This window comes from Prunus mume, linkage group LG1 (genome assembly GCF_029339155.1).
Source record: "Prunus mume cultivar Tortuosa linkage group LG1, ASM2933915v1, whole genome shotgun sequence".
In the NCBI taxonomy this organism is placed as follows: domain Eukaryota; kingdom Viridiplantae; phylum Streptophyta; class Magnoliopsida; order Rosales; family Rosaceae; genus Prunus; species Prunus mume.
In genome coordinates, this window is record NC_142698.1 from 6,128,535 (window position 1) to 6,152,878 (window position 24,344).

At 36.0% G+C, this 24,344-nt stretch overlaps 1 protein-coding gene, 1 long non-coding RNA gene and 1 pseudogene across 6 annotated transcripts; all 3 read left to right on the top strand.

Annotated features, from left to right (window-relative positions):
• Window positions 1-5,003: 5,003 nt before the first annotated feature.
• LOC148920839 (uncharacterized) lies at window positions 5,004-6,782 on the top strand. Its single transcript, XR_016122864.1, has 2 exons — window positions 5,004-5,841; window positions 6,324-6,782. It is a non-coding gene; the product is annotated as an uncharacterized LOC148920839 (long non-coding RNA).
• Window positions 6,783-14,294: 7,512 nt separating this feature from the next.
• Window positions 14,295-16,966, top strand: LOC148920840 (UBP1-associated protein 2B pseudogene; annotated as a pseudogene). The gene is made up of 2 exons (XR_016123278.1): window positions 14,295-15,927; window positions 16,650-16,966. The product of XR_016123278.1 is annotated as a UBP1-associated protein 2B pseudogene (transcript).
• Window positions 15,785-22,562, top strand: LOC103344063 (3-dehydrosphinganine reductase TSC10A-like). 4 transcript variants are annotated; one of them, XM_089044075.1, is made up of 4 exons: window positions 15,785-15,927; window positions 20,183-20,959; window positions 21,069-21,359; window positions 22,137-22,562. In XM_089044075.1, exons 2-4 carry the CDS (start codon window positions 20,278-20,280, stop codon window positions 22,142-22,144), a joined length of 981 nt encoding a protein of 326 aa, XP_088900201.1. In that variant the 5' UTR covers window positions 15,785-15,927; window positions 20,183-20,277; the 3' UTR covers window positions 22,145-22,562. The 4 variants fall into 4 exon arrangements, with proteins under 4 accessions (XP_088900201.1, XP_008245913.2, XP_008245914.2 ...); XM_008247691.3 differs by lacking the exon at window positions 15,785-15,927 and adding an exon at window positions 17,224-19,897; XM_008247692.3 differs by lacking the exon at window positions 15,785-15,927 and adding an exon at window positions 19,081-19,897 and having other exon boundaries at window positions 20,187-20,959.
• Window positions 22,563-24,344: the final 1,782 nt, after the last annotated feature.

A 24,344-nucleotide genomic window follows, 5' to 3' on the forward strand; every position in this document is an offset into this window, starting at 1 on the left:
CTTTCAGATATGTCCTCGAAAGTCAAAGGACAAGCTGTAGCAGGCAGATCATCCAAGGTAAGATATTGAAAACATGGATTCTTTGGATATAGCAAATGCAGATCTATTGACTAGAGCTCATACTTGCCTCAACAATCCCATCTATTCAGTTCACCTTACACCTTGGAAGTTGTACTCCGATGGATCAAAGCTGATGTAGCCTCTAGGGCATGGATTGTTTTGGAGGATCCACTGGGATCATACATTGTTATTCTTTCTAGCTAGATTTCCAATGTACCAACATGGCTGAATATGAAGCTTTAATCATTGGCCTTGAAATGCTGGTAGAATTGGAATCCAGTCTGTAGAAATTTTGGGAGATTTTATGCTTGTGTTAAAGCGATTGCTGGAGAATACAAGTGTCTAAATCATTCTCTAGTCGTCTATCTAGTGGCAGTAAATCTTTTGATGTAATGTGGAAGCTACTTGGGAACATATCACAAGATAAGAAAACTTTGCAGCCAATGAAATGGCTCAAATAGCAAACTTTGAGGTACAAATGTTTGAAGACTATGTGCAAAGAATCATCAAGGTAGGAAAGAAAAATCTACCATTTGTTCTGACCAGAGGAATGGAGATAGATGTCAATTCTGCCATAGTCACTAAAGATGACTGGAGAACTCCCATCATACACTACTTGCAATATCCAACTCTGCCTTCTAAAAACGGAGTCAAAATCATGGTTTAAACTACCTTATGTGGGATGGAGATTTGGTCCGAAAAAGCAAAGATGAGGTACCTAAACTTTGAAAACCCACGTGACTACCTAAACTTTGAAAAGTCAGCAATCTCAACTGAGTTTATGGGAATTGATGAAAACAAGTTTTAAATAGGCAAAAGTCTCCAGCCTTTTTTTTCAACAAAAGAATATCAAAATACATTTAATAAACTTATAAAAAAAATTCTGCTCCAGAGCAGGCACCACTTCCAAAAGATAAGCAAACTACGTTTTCAAGAGATAAGTAGGAAGGTGAGTTGTTCAGCTGGAAGATCAAAACTAGCCGTCATGGTAGTTTGAACTCTTACAAAGAACAATTAGAATTAAAGAAGGATTAGGTTTTCTTTCAAGAAAAACAGGGAGGCAATTGCCTTAGAACTAACTATTAATGGTCTACTTGCCAGAATAGATAACTTCCCTTTTTCTTTGACATTTGAAAAATAAAAGATCTTGTTTTTTTGAAAATCAGCCGCCCATTCTAGAGATTAAAAAAACCTACTCTAGCATTTTCTATAAAATGAGAGAAAGTGAAACAGATTAGAGGATAGCCAAAAAATCAATCAAAACAAAACTCAAAATGATCACTGGATCTCAAAAGCCTTCAAAACACTTAAGCAACCAAAAGCTCATTGAGCCACAAGAAAGAAGCCAACTACAAATCAAAATCTCCAATTTCAGTTCAGATTTAGAGAAATAAGTTATTCAAAACGAGATTTCTCACATAAATTTGGTTCAAAGATAAGCCAAATCAAGTAGAGTTCGGTTTTTACAAATATGAAAACCTCAACAAATTTATGAAGAGCCCTGATCAAGGTAACAAGTACCACAAAGCGCGCCCAACTCAAGAATCATCAAGCCCAACCATTCTCGCTTCCTTCCAGGATCAAAAGGTCCCAATTATGCCTGCTCAAAAGCCTTCCAAGGCTTGAAATAGATTGAAGCTCTACCAAACTCGAATGTTGGTATCGATTTACAACTGAAACTTAACAGCTGAAGTTGTTGATAGTCCACCCAAAGATTGCATATCCAGTCCAAATCGGATCGTAAGCATCTATCGAGGCGTAAGTAAATAGAAGTCCAACCCTATTTTTGTCTTCTAGAGTTGGTTTTTCCTTTTGAGTTTTGTAAAAGGCGCTCACTTAAAAAACACTCACTTTCTTATCATTTATTCCGCCGTAACTACCAATTTTGAATGAAAATTTGAAAAAGTCCTCACCAGTCTGAGGCAAGAAAAGAACTTACTTGGGAGATATTCCTCACCCAAATTCACAATCGCTTGTTTAGAAATCAGTAACTTAAGGCGCAAGTTATCTATTTTTAAGAAGTCTACTAGAATTTCTCATTGCTATATAGCAGTGACAAGCTAGCACACTAAAGAAAGTTGACTTGTTGACCAGTCAATAGTTTTCAAGGCAATAGGAACTTTATTTCATAGGAACAAACCTAAAACGGGTGAACAGAGGATGGAAGCAAAGTGAAATTACTTTAGGATGACTAAGATTGCTTAGAGGGAGTGAATAAGCCAATTTAAAATTATAGTCAATAAATAAAAATAAGGATGTACATGCCCCTTGTGAACTTATCTCAGATTACACACTGTGGTGGAAAACGCCTAAAGTACTCTGCAAGCACGCTAAGCTTTTTGAAGTTCCGCTACGAAATCGCTCATCTCCCTTCCACAGTTACTGATCGCTTATTTACTTCAGAAATTTCTCCTTGAACAACTCGAGAGCTGGAAAAATCATACCTGGATCGAAGAAAATGGTGCTCGCTCGAATCGCTTCCGAACGAGCAATGGAGATTTTGGTAAAACTAAAACCGAATGACGGTTGGCAGCGCGAGATGTGAGGGTGGTAGAGGACAAGTTCTTTTGATATCCATCGCTTGGGGTATGGCAGCCAAAAACTGGTGCGATTAAATGGAGGAAATTTTGGGAGATGAACAAGAACGTCAATCAAAAAACGGATGGAAGGGTTAAACATGCACACGCTTTCACCACAGGTGGTAACTGAGATAAGTTGGAGTTGGAGCAGCATGGGGCATGTACATAATTGCTTCAAAAATAAACATTGAAAGGATTGATTGGCTTATCAACTGAAACGTGAAGAGCAAAAAATAAAGGAACACGCAAAGAATTATTTTATGTGGTGAAACTATGAACAATAGTATTGGATTTTTGTATTCACTTGATGAGTAATACAATGAGCAGTACAAAGTTTATATACAAAGTTGATGATGCTAACTAGAGTAAGTAGATGTGTGATTGAATACAAAATCAACATAAAGATAAATTAGGAAGTGAAGCCTTTGATTGATTATAAGGAGTTGACAATGGAGCTGCTGGAAGAGCCTTATTTGGCAACGGCAAGTTGTTGGAGATGAGGCATTGATTTGCATTGACTATGGTGGTTCCCTTATAAAAACCCCACCCTTGGGGAAGATCCACAAGACTCCTTAGTCCAATACAAATCCACTATAGAACGATTATTACAAGAAGTACTCACACATTTATCCTAGACACATTCTAGATCATGTTTACCAACTTCTTCGTAACTCAACTTCTATCAGGGGATAATCTTTTGACACTCCTTATGTTGAACACAATACTGGTCACAATTGCTTCAAGCTCGCCGGAGGAAAACCGTCACCACGGTCTTGGTGCCCTCAACCATATGAGTCACCAAACATGCAAATGAATACAATATGAATGATGAAAGTATTTGATAAATCACCAAGTAAACATGGAACACTTGATGACTTATCTCAAAGATATGCACAACATCTTTTCTTAGAAATTCTATATGCTTAAAACAAATGTATCAAAGCTGTGTTTTGTAACAGGGAAGCACACCATGTTTTATACATAACTCATACTCCTTTTTGCAAGAGAAGTGCAAAAAGCTACAAATCAATATCTTGCCATTAATTAGATTTGATACTCTTAGAATCCTAATTGATTTCATCAGCTCTATGACTTTCACTCTAACCAATTGTTTATAGAAGGAAACAATATTAATCATGGAAACCAATTTGGCATTAAAAGAAACATGCTTTCCAAGTCAAACATGAAAAAGGATATTTTTACTTAAACCAAAATAAAGTCCAACTAGGAAAATAATCTCAATAGATAAAATCTAATCCTATTAAAATATGTCTAATATAAAAGCACTTGAGTGAAAATAACTCCAATTAGGAATCCTATAATGAATGCATGTTTATGTCATGATTTACTTGAAATTAGTTTCCTCATATCGATCAAGTCACACTTCGAAAATCCAGAGTTGAATGTGTTGCGCCAAAACTTTCAGTAAAAGATATTCACACACTAATTCCCCACCTATGCTAAAGTCTAGGAAATGCCAATACAATTTTCATACTAACACAAAGTATATGAAATGCAAGTGAAACCTATGGGCTTCTTTCATGGCAGATGGAACTTTGCAAATTAAGAGCATGGCAGAGACACATACGTGTAGCATAAGTTATAGCAACCCTCAAGCTACTGCAAGTTGCCTTGCTAAAAAATATCTTGATCGAATTAGAGATGAGCCCAAGATGGGGTTGAGGTTATTCCAAGCTCTTATTAAGAGGGAGATAGGGTATGAGGTCAGTTTGAGTATATATGATCAGTGCATAATTGTATGCCATTTTGTACCCTTCTAGCATATGGATTTGGTTATGTTTTTTAGTTAAAGTTGTGCTTTTAATATCTTTTGTGTTTAACATTCAGTTCATTAAGCTTTAGGCAGCAATGGTGGTTTTGGATTGGAAAAGGAGTAAGATGGTGCAAAGCGTGTAGACTAAGCTACAAACTTGTTTCAGGCTTAACATCTTCATCTGACCTTGGATTGGCCCAAATGACATGTGGTTGGAAAGATGACATTCTGAGCTTCAAGTTAGAGGGCTTAAAGTCGCAATTGCTGAAGGAAAGCCCAATTCATGAGCCCATGAAATTAATGGTTATGCTGAGCTAGGCATGAGCTATTTTTGCTAGTAGGATTGTTGGTGGGCAGACAAGATGAAGTGCATCAGCCAAAAGATATAAGACAAGATGAAGTGGGAGCTGTAGTACTAAGCATTATAAGCTAAATTATTTTCGAATGCAATTGTGCGTTAGGTGGAATGGGTGTGATTGGTGGATTCAATTGTGTAATCTAATTTCATCTACCCCCTATGCTTATAAATAGAGAGTCTTCAAGGAGTTGGGGATTCATTCACATTCCATCACATTGTACACATAGAGAAGGAGAGTTGAGTCATAAAGGGAGATAAGAAAGTAGGCAGAAGCTGGGAGGCTTTGGCCTCCTGGCAGCCATGGAAATAAATCTTTTCCATCTCTAGCATCTTATTCTCCTCCCTTTGCCTTTTATTTTCTTCTTGTATTTCCTTAGCTTTACTTTGTCTTTCTATTTAATAAACACATTGTAATTTTATGCTATTGTTATGAACATGATGATTTTAAGTTTTTTAAGTTTGATTGGTTTCCAAGTTTCAATTTTTGTTCTTATTCTTATTCATTATGCTTATCAGTTGATATGCTTGTTTGAATGTTTGATAAACATTTAAACTTGTATGTTAGCTAGCTTGGTTGGAATTAAGAGTAGACACCATTTATCTTAATTTGAATTGTGTGAGAAATTTAATATTAAAGTCCCTGGGTTAAAGACATGACCGTTAGGTTATCATAATGGCCCATCTTCAAATGGGGGATGACAACTCTTCATATATGTCTGGAACCCTATCATAGACCTAAGGATGCATTGTTTGCCTTTTCAGATTGGGATACCTTTTTGGAAAAGGTATTTCATCATCTATAAATATAACAATCCTCTTGCAGTCATTTTATTCAATTAATTCACTATATATAGGCTTCCATATATAGAGGGCATTGAAGTTTTCATATTCACAGAGAGAGGTTCTTGCATAATTTGGTTCAAAGTTCCTTGTAAATTGCAATGTTTCTTTCACAAGGAGGGGAGTCGTTGTATCTTAATAGGCGAACGCTAATAAACCATAAGCACTAGTATGGATGCGTAATTTGTCTTCAGGTCAGAGTGTCCAACACTTGCCTCGACTCAATTAAGGTTCTTCTATTTCAATTCTCCTTTTGTAAAAATTTGTTCTGTTTGCAGTATTTATTTATTTTATAGCAATTTAGCACTGATATTTCCAACAAATTGAATTATGAATAGGAAGAGTGTATGAAAATGCGACAACAGGGATTAGATACATGCTTGGTTGTTTAAAATGTTCTCCTATACTTAATGGATTTCTAATGCTTAATTTAGGTTCAACAACAATGATCTAATTAGGGAATTAGGAATACAAAGTTTAGACCAGACACCACGGCTAAATTATACATGAGAGAAATCAATCTTTTTACTTGAATTGAACTTGTTAATTTGATTGCTTGAGACTTAGAATTGGATTGTTCCCTAAGTTCTAACACTGTTTTCAAACCCAAAATCAGTTTTAGTGTCTATTTCTTTTGTTTAATTTTATGTTTTCAATTCTTGTGCTCTTCTATATCATCTTTAAACCTTGTTTCCATTTATGTTTTGTGCAGGGAATCGAATTGAATCAATCTATCATTAATCCTCGTTGGATCGACCTCGCACTTACATATGCTATACTACCCAACATTTCGTGCACTTGCGGGTATCACAAGTTGAGGATGCAGCTGAATCGATTTTGGCGCAACTAAATTCGACACAACAATATGTGGTAGGGCTAGGCAAAAGGCTATTGAAATCATTAAGGGTACTTATGGTTCACAATACTCTAAGTTGTGGGAGTGTTGTGCAGAGGTTAGGGAAACCAATGTGGGCAGCACTATAATGATAAAAATTGAAGCCCCTTATTTCCAAAGGCTTTATGTGTGTTTGGATGCCTGCAGAAAAGACTTTCTAGCTGGATGTAGACCTATGATAGGTGTTTATGGGTGTCATTTGAAGGGCATATTCCAAGGTATGAATCTCCTTCTGATTTTCTTATTATAACTACATTATCATAGGGCAATTTCTTATCCAAAGCATGTGAATCTATGTTACACTAACTATGTTAATGTATGATAGGGCAATTACTTGTGGTTTAATATTCTTATTTACTTATTTAATATTTTTAGTTTAATATCGTAGGGATTAGATGCTGTATTTGATTTAGTTGTGCCTAAAGCAGCACATAGTTGGTGTGTCAGACATCTTTATGGGAATTTTAAGACATTGCATAAGGGAAAAGTTTTGAAAGATTTGTTATGGAATGCTGCCAGAGCGCCAAATGTGGCTGAGTTTGAGTGTGAGATGAACAAGATAAAGGAATTAGAGAGTGGTGAAGCTGCACATGATTGTTGATGAATATGGACATAAACAAATGGGTTAGGCATGCATTTACTATAAGGATTAAGTGTGATATGTTATTGAATAACCTCTATGAATGTTTTAATTCTTGGATTCTGCAAGCAAGGGATAAACCCATCCTCACCATGTTAGAAATGATTAGATGCAACCCAATGAGGATGTTACAAGTTAAGAATGATTCTATAAGGGGTCATGAAAAGCCAATTTGTCCTACAATCCAGAATAAACTTGACAAGTTCAAGTCATTGTTCAGGAAATGTGTCAATGTACTCTGGAAATGGCTTGTTCCAAGTGAGGGAGTCAATAACATATCAATATGTTGTCGACTGCAATAGATGGGATCTCACTAGCATTCCTTGCCACCATGCCGTTGTTGCAATTTTCCGAAATAGGGAAAATGCTAAGGTATATGTGGATCCATATTACACTAATGAGACATATATGAGGGCTTACGAACCTATCCTCAATCTTGTCAAAGCTATGCACATGTGGCTTATGATGTAGATTTTCGAACATCTAAAAAAGAGTATCCAAAAATCACAAATTAAATTACTCGCAAGCGCATGAATCAACAATAGTATAGAGATATGCAAGTACGAGATCGAATCAACAAGTACTGATAAAAACAACTTAATTAATTAAATCGCACTAAACCTAATTAAAAGAATGATTGATTGATTTGAGCTTAAATAGCAAGAATTAAAAGAAAGAAAAATTTAATACTCAACAAAGAATTTAAAAGAAATCAAGTTATGAATCCACCAATGACAATCATATTTCCTTTTCTTAGAGCCAATTACTATCCAATTATGATGCCAATGTTAAAGGTTGTTCTTTCTAAAGTATGAAGTAAGCCTGTCAATGTCATAAATCGTGTATCCCTATATGCAATTCTACCCTGTCAAGGTGTTAAAATTTAGCATACAAGTACCTGTTAAGATTAGAAGAATTCAATAAACCAAGTAGGACTAGTGGATGGTGTTTTTCTCCTAGCTATCTACTCTTCTTAGTCTTAGTTCCAATAAACCTAGTGGATGTCATTTCTCTCCTAGATTTATCCAATTATCTAGATGCAAAGTTCCTAATGGTGATCAAGCAAGGATTTCAAACCTAGAATAAAATTCACACAAAGATTAAGAATTTAACACGGCATATAATTGAATTGAAATCAACAAAGTACTTTGCAAATAGTCATGCCATGGCTTCATCATAAACCTTAGAAAGAAATTTAGTTACACATAGTCATAATAAAAATCATAAGAAAAGTCATGAAGAAATAAAACCTAGAAAATAATGGTGTTGTGCACGCTTAAGCTCTCTGTCGTCTCTTGAATGGAAATTGTGTAAAAGGTAGTTAGAGTGACCTTAAGGTGGCCTTATATAGTGCAAAAATAACTAAACCCTAATCTCAAAAGATCTCGAAAAACTTTCCTAAAACAAAACAAAACCCTAAACAATTAAGGAAACAAACTAGGAAAGAATCCTTCTTTGACTGGGAAACACGTCAGCTGAATTGCACGAAATCTTTGGAGTCATTCAACTTCCTAGAAAAATCTGGAAAAATATGAAAAATGTAGCTTTATCTCTAAGCTTTCTAGGGACATATTACACGTCACTTAGAAAAATCGGGAAAGTCTTCAAATGTTTAATCTCCCATAGCAACACAGTTTTGACGGGAATGCAGTTTTAGCTATCTTGACTTGCAGTTTTGGAACAATTGGTTACCTAGAAAATTATGAAAATTTGACACAATGATCTTCAATGTCTTAGCTTTCTTCTCCAACTGGCCTTGTGCTAAGACTCCAACGAAAAGTCAATTTTCCATCAAAAACCTTCTAAGAGTGCAGAAAGTTGAAAAATAAGGAAAGTAAAGTAATAATACTCTTTTTAATCAACATTCCATACAAAAACCAAATATAAAGGGTCTAAAAATTTAAAAAATAAGGCACTTATCAGCTGAAGAAGACTCAAGTTCCACTACTGCCTTCAATGGTTAAAAAAGGAGCCTGGAAGGCCAAAGAAAAAGAGGATAATAAAGGATCCAGAGATGGAAAAGAAAGATTCATAATGTGAGAAAATAAGGCTGAAATGAAAATGTGACACAGTCACATGACGAAGATGCTCGAAAAAGGGTCATAACAAAGGGAGTTGCAAAAATAAACCAAAGCATGCTCCTAAAGGAGTTTATATTGACAACTAAGTGCCCGTTTGACATTACTTATTTGGGGTGATAAAGTGATTTTTAAAAAATGTTGGGAAGCCTCGTCCGTTTGGTAAACTATGAGAAAATCACTTATTATTAAAAATTGATGTGAGAGAAAGCAGCTAACGAGGTGCTTTCATTTTGTGATTATGCAGAAATCAGTTTCGAAGAGGCGCTATATGGCAATTATTTTCTGATTATGCGGGCAATACCAACAACACTTTTAACAAAAAGTTTAGCAAACACCAAACTGCTTTATCTTACAGTTGATTTCTCTCACAAAGAAATCGAGAAATTATTTTCACAAAGACATTAATGCCAAATCGCCCTAAAACCCCATCTGCTGCAAATGTTAGTCAAACCCCACCTACCAAGGATTAAAATATCGGTTGTGCAGATAATATCGGGCCTCCAATTTACAGATATTTCGAGGGATATATCATTATCGTTTTGGGTATCGGGAAAAAATCAACAAAAATGACAGATATAGACATTGAAACACATAATTTTGGTGTAAAACTTTCATAGATGTTATGTACATTGTCAATGAATGTATTGAACAAATAAAACTCAAAATTTACTAATAATAAGATATATATATATATATATGATGAAATATAAGTGGTATATAATACGCGTTAATGAAAAGTTTGAAAATAAAAAGTTGATTAGAATGAATAAACCATGCATAAATCCATAATTTATTTGAACATTGGATTACAATTTAGATGAGTGTCCAAGTACATAAATGAAGAGCTCCTATGAGGTTCAAACAATGTGGAACAACCATCTAGATTCGAACAATAATCATACCAAGTCATGTAACCCGAGTAGTTTGTAAGCCATGTTTGAACATGGTGCACATATGTCTCTCTTGAGCTCCCTACTGTCATCCCATATAAGGGATAGTTATGATTAACCCAACTAGTAGGTCCATAATCTGTTTCATCATCTTGAGCTCCATATCTAGTTCCACTATAATCAGACATGACATAACCATAGCCATCATAAGATTCATTTGAGTTAGTACTAGGTCCATATTCTTTTGATGCATAGTCTATATTCTTTTGATGCATACTCCAAAACATCTTTTGAATTGAATATTGCCAAAAGCCTTTGCACATATATCTAATCACTGCACATATACCTCCAAAAAATCTTTTCAGTTTCAATTTGCTTCAAAACTTTTGAATTTTTTTGGGTTTTGTTATGGGTATCGGAAAATATCGGGAATATCGGCAAAATATCGGGGATATCGCACTTATCGGGGATATATCGTCGATATCGGGAAAGATATAACCTTACCCCCCAATATCGGTGTCGACAGTTCAAAATATCGATATATAGGCCGATATATCGGTGTATCGGCCGATATTTCAATCCTTGCCACCTACTACAATTGTTAGTCAAACCCCACCTCCTTCAATACCTAATTTGGGTAGAATTCATAAGCTACCAGTAACTTAGTATTTTTCTTTATTAATTACTGATTGTGTACATATATATAAGTAGCATGTAAAGATGTATAATTTGTTGTTGTTGTGTTATTACAGCTGAGGAAAAAATATGTTTCCAACACTCAAAGAAGATAAGGAGGCAAATATTAGAATGCTAGAGTAGTAAGACATTTGCCTATATTGATGACTTATGTTGATGAAATTTTGTTGACTTATGTTTTTCTCATTAAATATTTATATTATCATTATATTTTCCAATTGCATACTCGTCCACCACCACCACCTGCCCCGAACCACCATGCCCACAGGTCCTAGAGGTGGAACTTTCATCACACCTGCTTATGCTACAATTAGAATGAGGTCACCCATTCCTCTACCTACTTCTGCTCAAAGTCAGAATGCACATGATTCTAGTGGACTGTGGTGAACTAGAAATTCTCCTCCATGGAAACTAACATGAAAGGAAGCTATTAGAAAGTAAGGCATGCATATTCCAAAGAAGCAGAAGACCTGATTTTTAAAAGGATGAGACTTTTTTTTATATTTTTTATGTAGACTGATATAATTCAGGATATTGTATTTTGCCATATTTTGTGAACTATGGCCAAGTCCGTGTACTGGAGCATGTGTATATTACTTCTAAAGACATTGTATTTTGGCTTATTTTGTTAATCATGGCCAAGTTTGTGTATAGCAACATGTGTATGTTGGTTTGTGTACTACACCTTGTGTATGTTTCCATTCCATTTCATTTCATTTAAGCCAAATAATGTAAGAACCAAAACAAGAGCTGAATGTTTTCATTTCATGACTAGAAATTTACAACCTCTGAGACATGTCTTTCCCCAAATTTTGATCACAATGTTACAACCAAAATGTTTGAGCAACAAAAACATGTCTTTACCCAAATTGAAGCACCATCTAAGCACTTCATTTTTTAACTAATGAAAACCACATTGATAGTAATCAAGATACAAATAATCAACAACATCTCTTTTATTTCTTTCAACAGATTCAAAACATCTCCAACTTGTAGTTGCATGATTGAAACAACTCGTCATAGCTACCATCGTTTTCTATCCGTTGTGAGTCTCTAAAGATTATATCTTCCCTCTCTTTTGTTTTGTCAACATCATCACACCATACGAAACCTTTGCATCCAGCACCTTCGTACATCATACATCCACTTTGCATAACCACAACATCCATATTATAAAATAAAACTAATTCAAAATCATGCGTTACATATTTCCTTGTACACTTCTAGAAATATTTGTTGTAATGTTGTTTTGTAGTTGATAGAAGTAATTTCATTTCAGCTCCACATAGAGGGTACCTCAATCCATGAGAAGATGAAGTAGACATCTACAAACTACAAGAAACGCAGCTAATTGTAAGAACTGAAATAATAATAATAAAAAATACAAGAAATAGGCAAATTTAGAAACTAAAATCGACATATAACCAAATCAAACAAGAAATTACCACCAAAATGGATGAATTCCTACCTGAAATTGATGATTCCCTTTCAAATCGTGACTTCGCCTATCAAATCTTCATCAATTGGATGATATTGAACCTTATACCTCGAAATTGACCAGCCTTTTCCCCAAATTCCAGAACCCTAAATTTTTTTTTTGGGGGAGAAATCGGGTGCGACAATGGTGTTTTGATTCAGGGGTTGAGGCAAAGTGTAATAAAACCCTTGCACACACGTACCACGTGCATCTTAACTGACGGAATTCCCAATTGGACTTGTTTTGTTAACGGAATTCCCAATAGTTAAAGGTTATTAAGTCAATGTCATTTTCTCTATAAAAAAAAACTCTAAGAAATAACGTTAATAAATTTTATAAGAAATGAAGCTAATAAGTCTAAAACTTGATCATCAATTCATTTCAAGGTGTATAAATATGAGTCCTTATGTCCTTCTCATTCCTTACAAATGATCCTCACAACTCTCCAATTCTCTAATTCTCATATTGCAGTCAAGATTCTCATTCATCTAATTTGCAATTTTGTGCTTAAATCCTCTTCATATATTGGATTAATTACAATTTTGGTCACTCGAGTTTGGCTTGATTTTAATTTTGGTCACCGCAAATTTAATTTTCCGATTTTGGAATGTCATATTTGACATTGGCAATTATTAAATAAAAAGGGTGGTGGGTGTGGGTTGGGGATCCATACTTGTAAAGATTTTTATCAAGTGAGTGACTTTTATAGAGTTGACAAATTCTTAGATACTTTTATATAGTTGATAAAAGTCACTAGTAAATTGGTAAGACTTTTGCCATTAACAATTAGCCTGAAAAGTATGGAAAAGTTATTCATTTAATAAGCTTTTTAGATACCACTAAACTTGTAAATACTTTTTAAAACTCACAACTAAATATCACCAAACTTTTAAATACATTTTAAAAGTCACAAATTGAATACCACTAGACTTTTATAAACTCTTTAAAAATCTAAATTGAATACCTCCATACTTTAAACTATATAAAGTCATTAAAAGTTTGAATTGGATACACTCCTAAGTGTTTTACAAAAGAATTATTTTAGAATTGGGGATTACAAATTTTAAAGCATCTCCAAGGAGCAAAATATTGGATACACTCCTTTAGGAGCAAAATATTAAATTTGAATTTGATGGCTTATGTAGCAATTTAACACTTTGGGAAAAATTGAATTCCACCCAAAATGTCAAATATCATATTATTTTATTATATTTTTAAAAGCAAATGAGGCCATATGATGCATAAAGTTTGAAAATAGAGTAAATGACAATGGGTCCATGACAAAAGAATATTTGACATCAAATTCATGTAGAATTTGACTATTCAGTTGGAGCAACTTTAACTTTTAATTTTTATCATTTCATGTCCATGTGACAATTTGACATCGGAGATGTTCTTTACCGCCCCATTTGGTTTATGGGAAAGGAGACTTGTGAATGAGAAATCAATTTCTTTCTCATGTTTAGTAAGTCCAGGCATGCTAAATTATTGTTTGACCCATGAGAAAGTAGAGGGAAAAGTGAAGTCATCCTCCTAACTTGGGTTTTGTTTTCCTTCATCATGGGAAAGTTTGGAAAAATGAGTCAATATTAAATAAATATTTTTCATGACTATTTTGTATACATTAACAATTTAAAATTACAATATATCATTAAATGCATTTTTTTATTTGATTTAATATGGTATAATTAAAAATTTATACAAACTTTGTTTTCTATTCCTACTTAAAACGAACATGAGAAATAAAATAAAGTGATATCTCTCAATTACTTTTCCAAAGCATTACCAAACGTGGAAAATGAATCTTCCATTTTCCATCTTTAAACGATACTAAAATAGCTTCTCTCAAATTCGTTCCATGAACCAAACGGGGCCCACAAGTAATGCAATAAGGAATTTACAATTTCAGGCTTTAGTTATTTCAATAAAAGTACCAAAATATCCCTAAACCCTAATAGAGTGGAAAGATCTTGTTACCTTTATATTTCTCGGTTCCCCTATTTATTTGTGTTCCTCCAGTTCCTCTGTAACCCGTGTTTCCACTTGGGCGCCGTCACCAGCTCCCCAAAGAAACCCTAACCCCCAAATCCCCAATCTTTCTATCTGAGACGCCTCCATCCACCCACAAAATGGGGAGAAAACGAAAGCTCGACGCCAACAACACCGAGTCCTCCGAGCCCTCCAAGAAACAACAACCGGTCGTTGAAGAAGAGGAACCCAAACCCCAAAACGAACCAGCAGAGGAAGTAGTCGAAGAAGAAGAAGAGGAAGAAGTTGAAGAAGAAGAAGAGGAGGAAGATGAACCGGAAGAAGACAAAGAAGATGAAGGAGAGGAAGAGGAAGAGGACGAGGATGAAGAAGAACCTGGTGTTGAGTATAAGCAAAACGAGAACGTGACGACGACGTCCACGTCGGCAGCTTCGGATCTGGCCGGTGACGGTGCCGACGAGGACGAGCCGATCCAGAATCTTCTAGAACCCTTCAGCAAGGACCAGCTTATTGCCCTGCTCCGCGAAGCAGCCGATACGCATGGTGACGTATCTGATCGGATCCGTAAGGTTGCAGATGAGGACCCGATCCACCGCAAGATCTTCGTCCACGGGCTCGGATGGGACACCAACGCCGAAACCCTAACCAGCGTGTTTAAGGAGTACGGTGAGATTGAGGATTGCAAGGCTGTGTGCGATAAGGTCTCTGGTAAGTCCAAGGGTTATGGCTTCATTCTTTTCAAGACTCGTTCTGGGGCTCGAAAAGCCCTAAAGCAGCCGCAGAAGAAGATCGGCAATCGGATGACTGCGTGCCAGCTGGCGGCTATTGGCCCAGGCCGGCTCCGAGTGCCGCTGCCGCTGTGCCTGTGGCGGTCCAGGCGGCCCAGTCACAGACAGTGTCGGAGTACACGCAGAGGAAAGATCTATGTGAGCAATGTTGGGGCTGACTTGGAACCCCAGAAGCTGCTGATGTTCTTTTCTAGGTTTGGAGAAATTGAGGAAGGGCCACTGGGGCTTGATAAGATGACTGGGAGGCCTAAAGGATTTTGTTTGTTTGTGTATAAGTCGCCAGAGAGTGCAAAGAGGGCATTGGAAGAGCCGCACAAGAATTTTGACGGCCACATTTTGCATTGCCAGAAGGCTATTGACGGTCCAAAGCCGGTCAAGTCTCAGCACCCGAACCAGCACCACCACAAATCCCATAATTCCAAGTTTCAGAGGAATGATAATCCGGGTTATGTTGGTGGAGCTGCGGCAGGAATGGGGCATTTGATGGCGCCAGCAAGTGGTGGGATTGGGTTTAACCAGGGTGCTGCGGCCGCCCAGGCATTGAATCCCGCACTTGGGCAGGCGCTGACTGCATTGTTTGCGACTCAGGGGGCTGGTTTGGGGCTGACAAACCTTTTGGGAACTTTTGGAACGGCTCCGAATGTGAACCCAGGTGTTCCTGGTGCAGGACATGCCATACAGGGTGGGTATGCGAATCAGGCAAGTATAAGCCCTGGAATGATGGGAAGCTATGGAAATCAAGGTGCAATACAAGGTGGCTACCCGAACCCGCAGATAGGGCAAGGTGGTTCAGGAAGAGGGCAGCATGGTGTTGGGCAATCTGGTGGCGCTCCTTACTTGGGGCATTAGGTGCCCCTGAGGTATAACAAAATCACTCTTTTACTTGGTAATTTTAGTTATTCTCACATGCACACCACAACTGATCACAAAGTCACTCTTATACTATTCCCTTTTTGGTAGTCAAATACTATTTGTACTTTAGTAAGTTTAATTGAACGAGTGTAGAAGATTTAATTGTATAGGCTAATAGGAAATAGAGCATCATTGGTTGAATCCTATTCATTTTCATCTACTAGGTTACTGAAGGCTATTAGGGTTTTCAAGTTTTAGATGCCATCTATTGTCAATGCAGGGGTGATTCCGTTGCGAGGAAAAAGCCTGGGGTATAATTTGTTGTGTGAAAAACATTGACTTTTGGTTTTAGATGACAGAAACTTTGGCTTGCTGGGTATTTAGATTGATTTTCAAGAACTGAATAAGTGACTTTTCAATTGATCAAGGGAGTGTGCGGTCTTTTGAGCAATTCTTTTAGAATTTTTAAATTTTTTCAATATTATTGCTTCTTTATTTTGTACAGCTCCATAAGATGGATACTTTCTTGTCAAAGTGCTTGAATTTAAGCATTTTGAATTATCTAATGTTTTTGCAGCAAGTTGATATCATTGTTGCATTTAGAAATTAACTGTCGAGACCAGTTCACCTTTCGACTTTGAAGTCTTAACTTGTATTCATTTTAAAGGGATTTTGGGTTTTAAACCTCTCTTTTGAAATTATTTTTCACAATTTTTTATTAAATGTGCAGATCCCAAATAGGTGCATCAGTGTTTTTGTACTGGTCTGGTGATTCTTCTGAAGTTTAAAAGGAGCTGATGGTTACTACAAAGAGCAGAATCTTAAAACTGTCAAATGAAATTTCTGTTTTCCTTCCCTTTTCTGTCTTTTCCTTCTTCAAAGTACTGTAGTTTTTTTAATTTTATTTGTTTGAAAGCTCAAGAGTTTGAGAAATTCTCTTATAAACCTATCTGTATTTTATGGAGTCGCGAGGTTGAACAAAAATACTTTTTAAATTCCCAATCCTATGGATTAAATGAACTTTATAATGTAGTTTTTCTTCTGCAATGCTCATTGTTAACTTTGTTTATTAATGCTCTTTTATTGTTTTTTATTGGTTTTGAATAATTTTCTTGTATTTAACACCACAATTTTATCATCTATAGTTTATTTGATGGATCTTTCTAAACTGTGTTTTTGTCAGCTCTAAATGGTACTGAATGGTGCCCTATGAGTCATGATATTTTTGTGTGAAACATCAGACTTCTTACGATTCGCTTTAGATGATAACATGATCTTATTGTTTACTGTAGTCCTTTTGGCAGGTAATGTGATGCAGGTTGTGAGGCCATAGAAAATCTATTGTTAGGTTTTTTAGAGTTTTGAAGTAGGAGCTGTGATCAGTTTTCAAGTAAATGCTTCTTAATATAAAAGTTGGTAATCTGGCCATGGGTATAGAGCTTGTAGCTGAATATAGAATAATGGTGTGGTGGAGCTGGTGTTTATGTTCAGTTACCAACTCTAATATCATAATCTTAATACCCATGAGTGAAACAAAGTTCATTGACTTCAGGATGTTGATAGTTCTCACAAAATAATTTATAGGCTTCGTGGAATGGAGGTAAGACAATGAACTTAAGATATTGCTGTTTTTTGCTGTATATTTTTTGGTTAAAAGAAGCTTGTCCGGCACCATTGGTTTCAAAATATATTTAAAGTGATTTGGTCTGGTTGGGACAGGATTCGAACTCGCAATCTTCAGGTCATGATGGGGTTGATGAGTTGATCAATCCTCTATCCCGTGCCTTCCCCTTCCCCTTCCCTTTCTTTCATTAGTTCTACTCAGGTCTACCCCTTACCTCTCCTTCATTACTCTTGCATGGTCGGGATACACAGCTGAACTTCCGAAATTAGCGTCTTTTTGTTAAGTAACACTAGTTTTGCATTGATAAATTTTGGGTCAGCAGAACAAGGGACTCATGTTCTGCTTGCATATATAGAAGTCAATTGAACTTCCTTATCGAAGGTCTTTCTAAAGCTGCCTTGCAATCTCATCCTTGGTTGTTGAACCTAATGGAGGTTTAATCCATGGATCCACTGTAAAAGTAAAACTTCGGATATGATAGATGGGAACTACTTGACGATAGTTGCCGTTTTCTCAAGCAAGATTTGTAATCATGTATCTGTGTGCTTGTCCTAGCGAGTGAAGATCAGATGTGGATGTTTTGAATGAGCGGTGCCCAAGTGACGCAACCCTTGTACATGCCGGAAGTCACATCCAGGGAGTTGGTTTTGCTCACAGTATTGAACAAATGGTCACCCAAGTACTATTACTTAAATGTGCAAACGTTGTTAGAGTCTTGGCTTGTCTCCATTGAATATTTCTGTTCTGGATTTTGTCGGAGGGTTGTATTCTGGGCTAGAATGTTAGATGTTGGAACGAAGTGAAAGCTGGTCTATTGAAAATTTTATACAGTTGTGATAAGAGCTTCATACATGATTAGAATATCAGGTTGTGCACTGCAGTTTTGAAATATTTGTAGTTTCACTTTGGTTGCATTCTTACCTTTGGATGTGAAAGTAAAAAAGATTGTTATGATATAATTTTAAGCATTTAGTCTCAATATTATGGCCTTTGCTAACATTGCCCTAGGAAATGCTTTTACCGGATGTATCTCTTTTAAAATATTTAACTACATTCTTTATGGTAAAAAACACTTGTCAAACTGTTCATTCAACTGGAAAAAAGAAAGAAAAAGATATTTACCTATTCTTAGCACTAATGATTAGATAAATTTTACATCATTTAATTTTTATAAACAAATCCAAAAAAAACTCAAAAAAATGACAGTTAGTCTTATTGAATTTAATTTTGATTATTAAATTATTTTGATATTATATTGAGTGTTTTGGGCTTTTAAATGAGGTTTTGGGGTTGGATTTATTTTAAGAAATCGATGACAGTTTTGTAATTTATAAGAAATTAAAAGTATTTTTGTTAAGTTGTAAATGAACTTTGGATGTGTTTCTAAAGTTCATTTTATATAGGGTTTTGTTATAATTGTGCTCATATATTGTGTATAATAGTAAATCTCTCAAAAAAAACAAAAAACAAAAAACGATTCTCCTTATTTTAGTTGCGTGCGTTTTTTATAGCTTTTTTTTTAATAGAAAAAAAAAAACTGCATCAATTTATCGAAGTGGAATTCATTCTTTGATTTCAAAAGTTCAGGCGTTATTTTGTTGATAAAAAAAAATTAGAATGAGCTTATTAATTGTGATTTTTTCCTTAGATTTGTTGAAATGAACTAATATACTTTTCTATTCTTCTTTTTATCTAAGAAAGAGGGATTCCAACAAATCTACCCTCCCAGATTTAATTATTCAAATGAAGTATTGAACTTTATTAATGTGTCTAATATCAAATGATTACAATTACAATGAATTGATAAGTTTTTGCATGAAAACATGCATATGGGCGACTACTTAATTTATTAGCCTGTTTCACATGTTTTTTTATTCTTCCATGGTCCTCCCTATGCTAAATCAAGTTACCACGACGTTGATTCGGCGGCCGGTGTAATTTTGTCAGTTTGGTTTGGTTCGGTTTCTCAACACTAAGAGCATTTTCACCCCATGTGCTATGGTGTTATTAACGCGATAGTGCCTGTCATAACAATTTTTTTTTATTGTTTTTCACTACATGCCATAGCAAAGGGGAAATGAAAAAGGGCTCTGGTACATCGTTAGTACTTAGATGGCATCCCAAGCCAATAGAAAGAAGACACCTGTGTTATTGTGTCCACGTCAGATCAGACAAAAACAGAACAACTCTCCCAAATCGTCATCTCCGTCGCCGTCTCCTCTCTCTCTCTCTCTCTCTCTCTCTCTCATCACACCAGTTAAGTTATGCTTGGTGCATCTCACCCAACTATTTGGTTCCCTTTCTCAGCTTAGTAGCTTCCCAACACTGAGGGCGATTGATTAGGGTTTAAAAAGGTAATTTATAGCCTCCCTCCCTCCTTCGACTTTCATTTTTACTCATGGATTGATTTAGTTAATGGATCCATCATCCATCCATCTAGGGTTTACTTGCTTCTATTTCTTCTTCAGCGGAAAATCAAAAGATTTTTTATTTGATTCATCATGGATGCAAAGTCAATTGTATTTGAATGAATGAAAACCTCTGTCCAAGTTGATTTCCATCCAATTGTTGCTCAATTTTCTTTTTCAAAATTGTACTCTCGTTATGACTTTCTCTAATTTGAATTATTCTATGTGTAGATAGATGGGGGGATATCAATTGATAGGCACTTTACAGAAGCTTTGATTGAGACATCACCAGCCTTCATTTGCACTACCTTTTCAAAGCTCCGTCAATGGCATACTTCAACCTCTCTTTCCTCGCCCTTCTCCTCCTCCTGCCCCCACTCGCTCTCCTTCTCATCCTCTACCTCATAGTCCGGCCCCGCCCTGTCAAGATCCCAATCAAGAACCGCCACGTGTTCATCACCGGAGGTTCCAGCGGAATCGGGCTGGCATTGGCCCATCACGCCGCCTCCGAGGGTGCCCGAGTCTCCATCCTCGCCCGCTCCATCGACAAGCTCGAGGAAGCAAAGAACTACATCCAACTCTCCACAGGCATTGACGTGTCGATCTTCTCTGCTGACGTTCGTGACTACGATGCGGTATCAAAAGCGGTGGAGGAGGCAGGCCCCATTGATGTGCTGATTGTCAACCAAGGGGTCTTCGTCCCTGAAGAACTCGAGAAGCAGGGATTGGATGAGGTGAAGTTCATGGTGGACGTAAATCTGATTGGCAGCTTCAACATGATCAAAGCTGCTTTGCCCAAAATGAAGAAAGGAGATGGTATGCCCCGTTCGATTGCTCTCATGTCTTCCCAAGCTGGTCAAGTTGGTATCTACGGCTACACAGCTTACTCTGCGAGCAAGTTTGGGCTTCGTGGGTTGGCCGAAGCTCTGCAACAAGAGGTGATATCTCATGATATTCATGTTTCTCTTATATTCCCTCCGGACACAGACACCCCTGGTCTCACTGAAGGTAAAATGTGAATAAAGTTGTTTACTTTCCATGTGAGATTTGCTTGATTTGATTGAATTGGATTTGATGTTTCATCCACTCTGATTTTGATATTCACTTCTTTTTGTAGAGACGAAAAAGCGGCCGCAACTGACTAGCATTATAGCTGAGTCGTCAGGGGTGATGAAAGCTGAAGAAGTTGCAAAGAAGGCTTTTGGGGGGATCAAGTCTGCTGCTTTTATTGTGCCTTGTAACCTTGAAGGGGCGTTGCTGTCTATTGCCACTGCTGGGATGTCTCCTCAGAGATCGTTTGTTATGGCATTTGTTGAAGTGGTTGCTGCTGGTTTGGTTCGTCTTGTTGCTCTGTTTTTCCAGTGGAATTGGTATAATGGTATACACACGTGGCATGCACAGAACAAAAGTGAGTATTGTTTCGTATCAGCAGTTGAAATGATCTGTTTTTCAGTGTTCAGTTTGATGTTACTGCACATGTTTAAAAAATCTTTGTTGTTATTATGTTGACTTAATCGAAACTGCGGGGTTTGATGATTGGTGCTGCTGGTTATATATTTTCTTGTATTTCAGATGTTAGATGTTTCATGCATTTAAGTTAATCATAATGCTTAGTGTTTCACAAACTTCGCATTACAAGACAAGCTATATGTTAGAGAGAGATTAATATCATTTCCTTGATGGTTCTGGTTTCATGTTTCTGATATGGACCAAGTATAACAAAGACGAATAGATGCACCAGTTAGAAAGAGTGATGTAAGCAACATAGATGCCAGTGGTTGGGGGGGCAGCGGAAGACTAAAATTAACATGGTGGAAAATCACAGATAGTTGAAAGATGTAATTCTGTATGACTTATGAAAATATAGTCGACGATTTGATGGAACAGAGAACTGAGATTCATATAGCTGACCTCAAATGGTTGGGAACTTGGGACTTGTCACTGTTAGATGGCAGGAGATCAAAGTGAAATTTACCTGCATGCATCTTCTATTTTTGTCATAGAATATTGAAATTCTAGTACTGGTTTCCCATTGTATCTAGAGCCCCCTTTTCGTCCAATGTAAAGTAACAGTCTGAAAATGTGATCTTTTCTCCTGTGTTAATTTCCTTGCATTTTTTTTTTTTTTTTTTGTTATGATTGAAAATTGACCAGTTCTTGCTTTTTCTATGATTTTTAATTTCAGGGGCCTGAACTTGGTGCATTGTAAGGGCACTTCTTACACTGCAGCTGTTGGTTGCGGGATACTTTGGTTCTTCGAGTCACCGACCTTCACAGAAGGTGGTTTTGGCTATCGAATTCGCACCGAGCATCTCTTAGCATTTGGTATTTGGTACTGCTTGAGGAAACTTGTTTTTTACCTCCATCAGTCTTCCTTAAATTAAGACCGTTGTCGTTCCAGGGCATTTGGTATGTTAAATCTTCATTGCTGACTCTGATAGATACCTGGAGTTGTAGGCACAGGAAATTGAAATCAGTCTTGAGATTAGGTTTTGCCTTCTTTTCCCCCGACATAAATTCAATAATATGTTCTGATGAAATAATTTGCTGGATTAGAATTTCATTGCGGTAAATATCCTAAAAGCATATTTAGTAAACTCAAAACTTCACCTATACTGGTGCATCTGAAAACTCAACTTGCACTGCGTGAATAAGTAGAGGTATTTCCAATACTTGTTCTCTTTCCATTTTAGTTACATCACTTACACCCGCAAAGATGAGAAGAAAGTGGCATACAAGTTATTTAGGTTTGGACATTGTTTTACAGTGTTTGTTGAAATATAAACCAGTAGTGAAATTATTCTTCGGATCAAACGCTTGGGAATTTCGGGTTTGTTTTTTAAAACCTATGTTCAAAAGAATTAAATACAAATTTGAAACGTTCTAGTCCTTACCAAGTATAATATCAGTGAAAGAATATAAACAGTATCTGGTAATTTTCATGTGGATTGTTGATTAAAGGACTAGGAAATGGCTACAAGATTTTTGTAGCTCAAATTGTTCACAACATTTTTTTTTTTCAGACGAAACATTTATTTCAACCCTCCTGGTGGTTCCGTATGTGATTCCTCTATCTTTTAATAATTGCTTGTATAAAGAAAAAAGAAGAAGAAATGAAATGAAGAATGATGAAATTAGAGATATTTTGTCATATACCCATTCTTAGCACTAATGACATAAATAAACATTACACCATTTAATTTCTATAAACAAAAAAAAAAAAAAAAAAAAAATTCAATAAATGTCAGTTGGCCCTATTGGATTTAATTTTGATTATTAAATTACTTTGATGCCTTATTAAATGTTTTTGGTTTTTTTTTTTTAAATGAGGTTTTAGAGTTGGGCTTGTTTTAAGAAATTAATAACAGTTTTGTAATTTATAAAAAGTTAAAAGTCTCTATGTTGTAAATGAGTTTTGGGTGTATTTCTAAGAGCATCTCCAAGGGAGATGTCAAATACCAAACATCACATTTAAATTTGATGGCTGATGTGGCAATTTGACATTTACACAGTTTTATATTCCACCCGATATGTCAAATAAATAATTATTATAATAGTCAAATCATTTAAGATAAAGAAGAAAAAAAATATAAAAAAGAAAATAATAAATGAAAGTAACAACTATCTTTAAAAATAATAAAATATTCATTTGACATCTTGCTTTTGGGATGTCAAAAATAACATCTCAACCTCCAGCCTTCATTCCACATCACTTTGACAAATCGGTTGGAGTGATGTGAGATGTTATTTCTAGCCGTTAAATGTCTATGTGACACTTTTGACACATCGGTTGGAGATGCTCTAAAGTCTATTTCATATATGTTTTTTTTAAATAATTAGAGCCTCTATATTAGATATAATAATGAATCTCCCATGAAATTATGGGCTAGGTAGGCTCAGTAATTGGAGGTATTATAGTGTGGTATTAGAGTACGACTACGTGGTATAAGTTGTAAATGATATTTATTGATATTATGCATTAAAAGTGAAAATTTTGAGCCATGTGCGAAATGGGATAGTTATCCTCGATCAATTACAATATGCCAAGTAAAATCGTGATTAGTTAGGATGGTACTGTTTTGCTATCTAGTGCTATGCGTGTACGATTTATTTATGTGACGTGACTATTCCACTTGCTATTCATTTTCCATTCATTGTGAGGCTAGTTGTTGATTTTTGACTGCAAAACTTTCATCCCATCCAATGTTGTTGAATGAAAATATGTTATGGGGACGTGGCTTGAGGATACCCTCACAATGCATAGCACGTGGCATTCGATGAAGGGATATGTTATCAATTTCTGAGGATCTCCTTGCAGAATCTGCACCACGAAACTCGTATTGTAGCAGCGTGTCTTTTTAGTTATGTTTATTTTTCGCGGCTACAAAATATT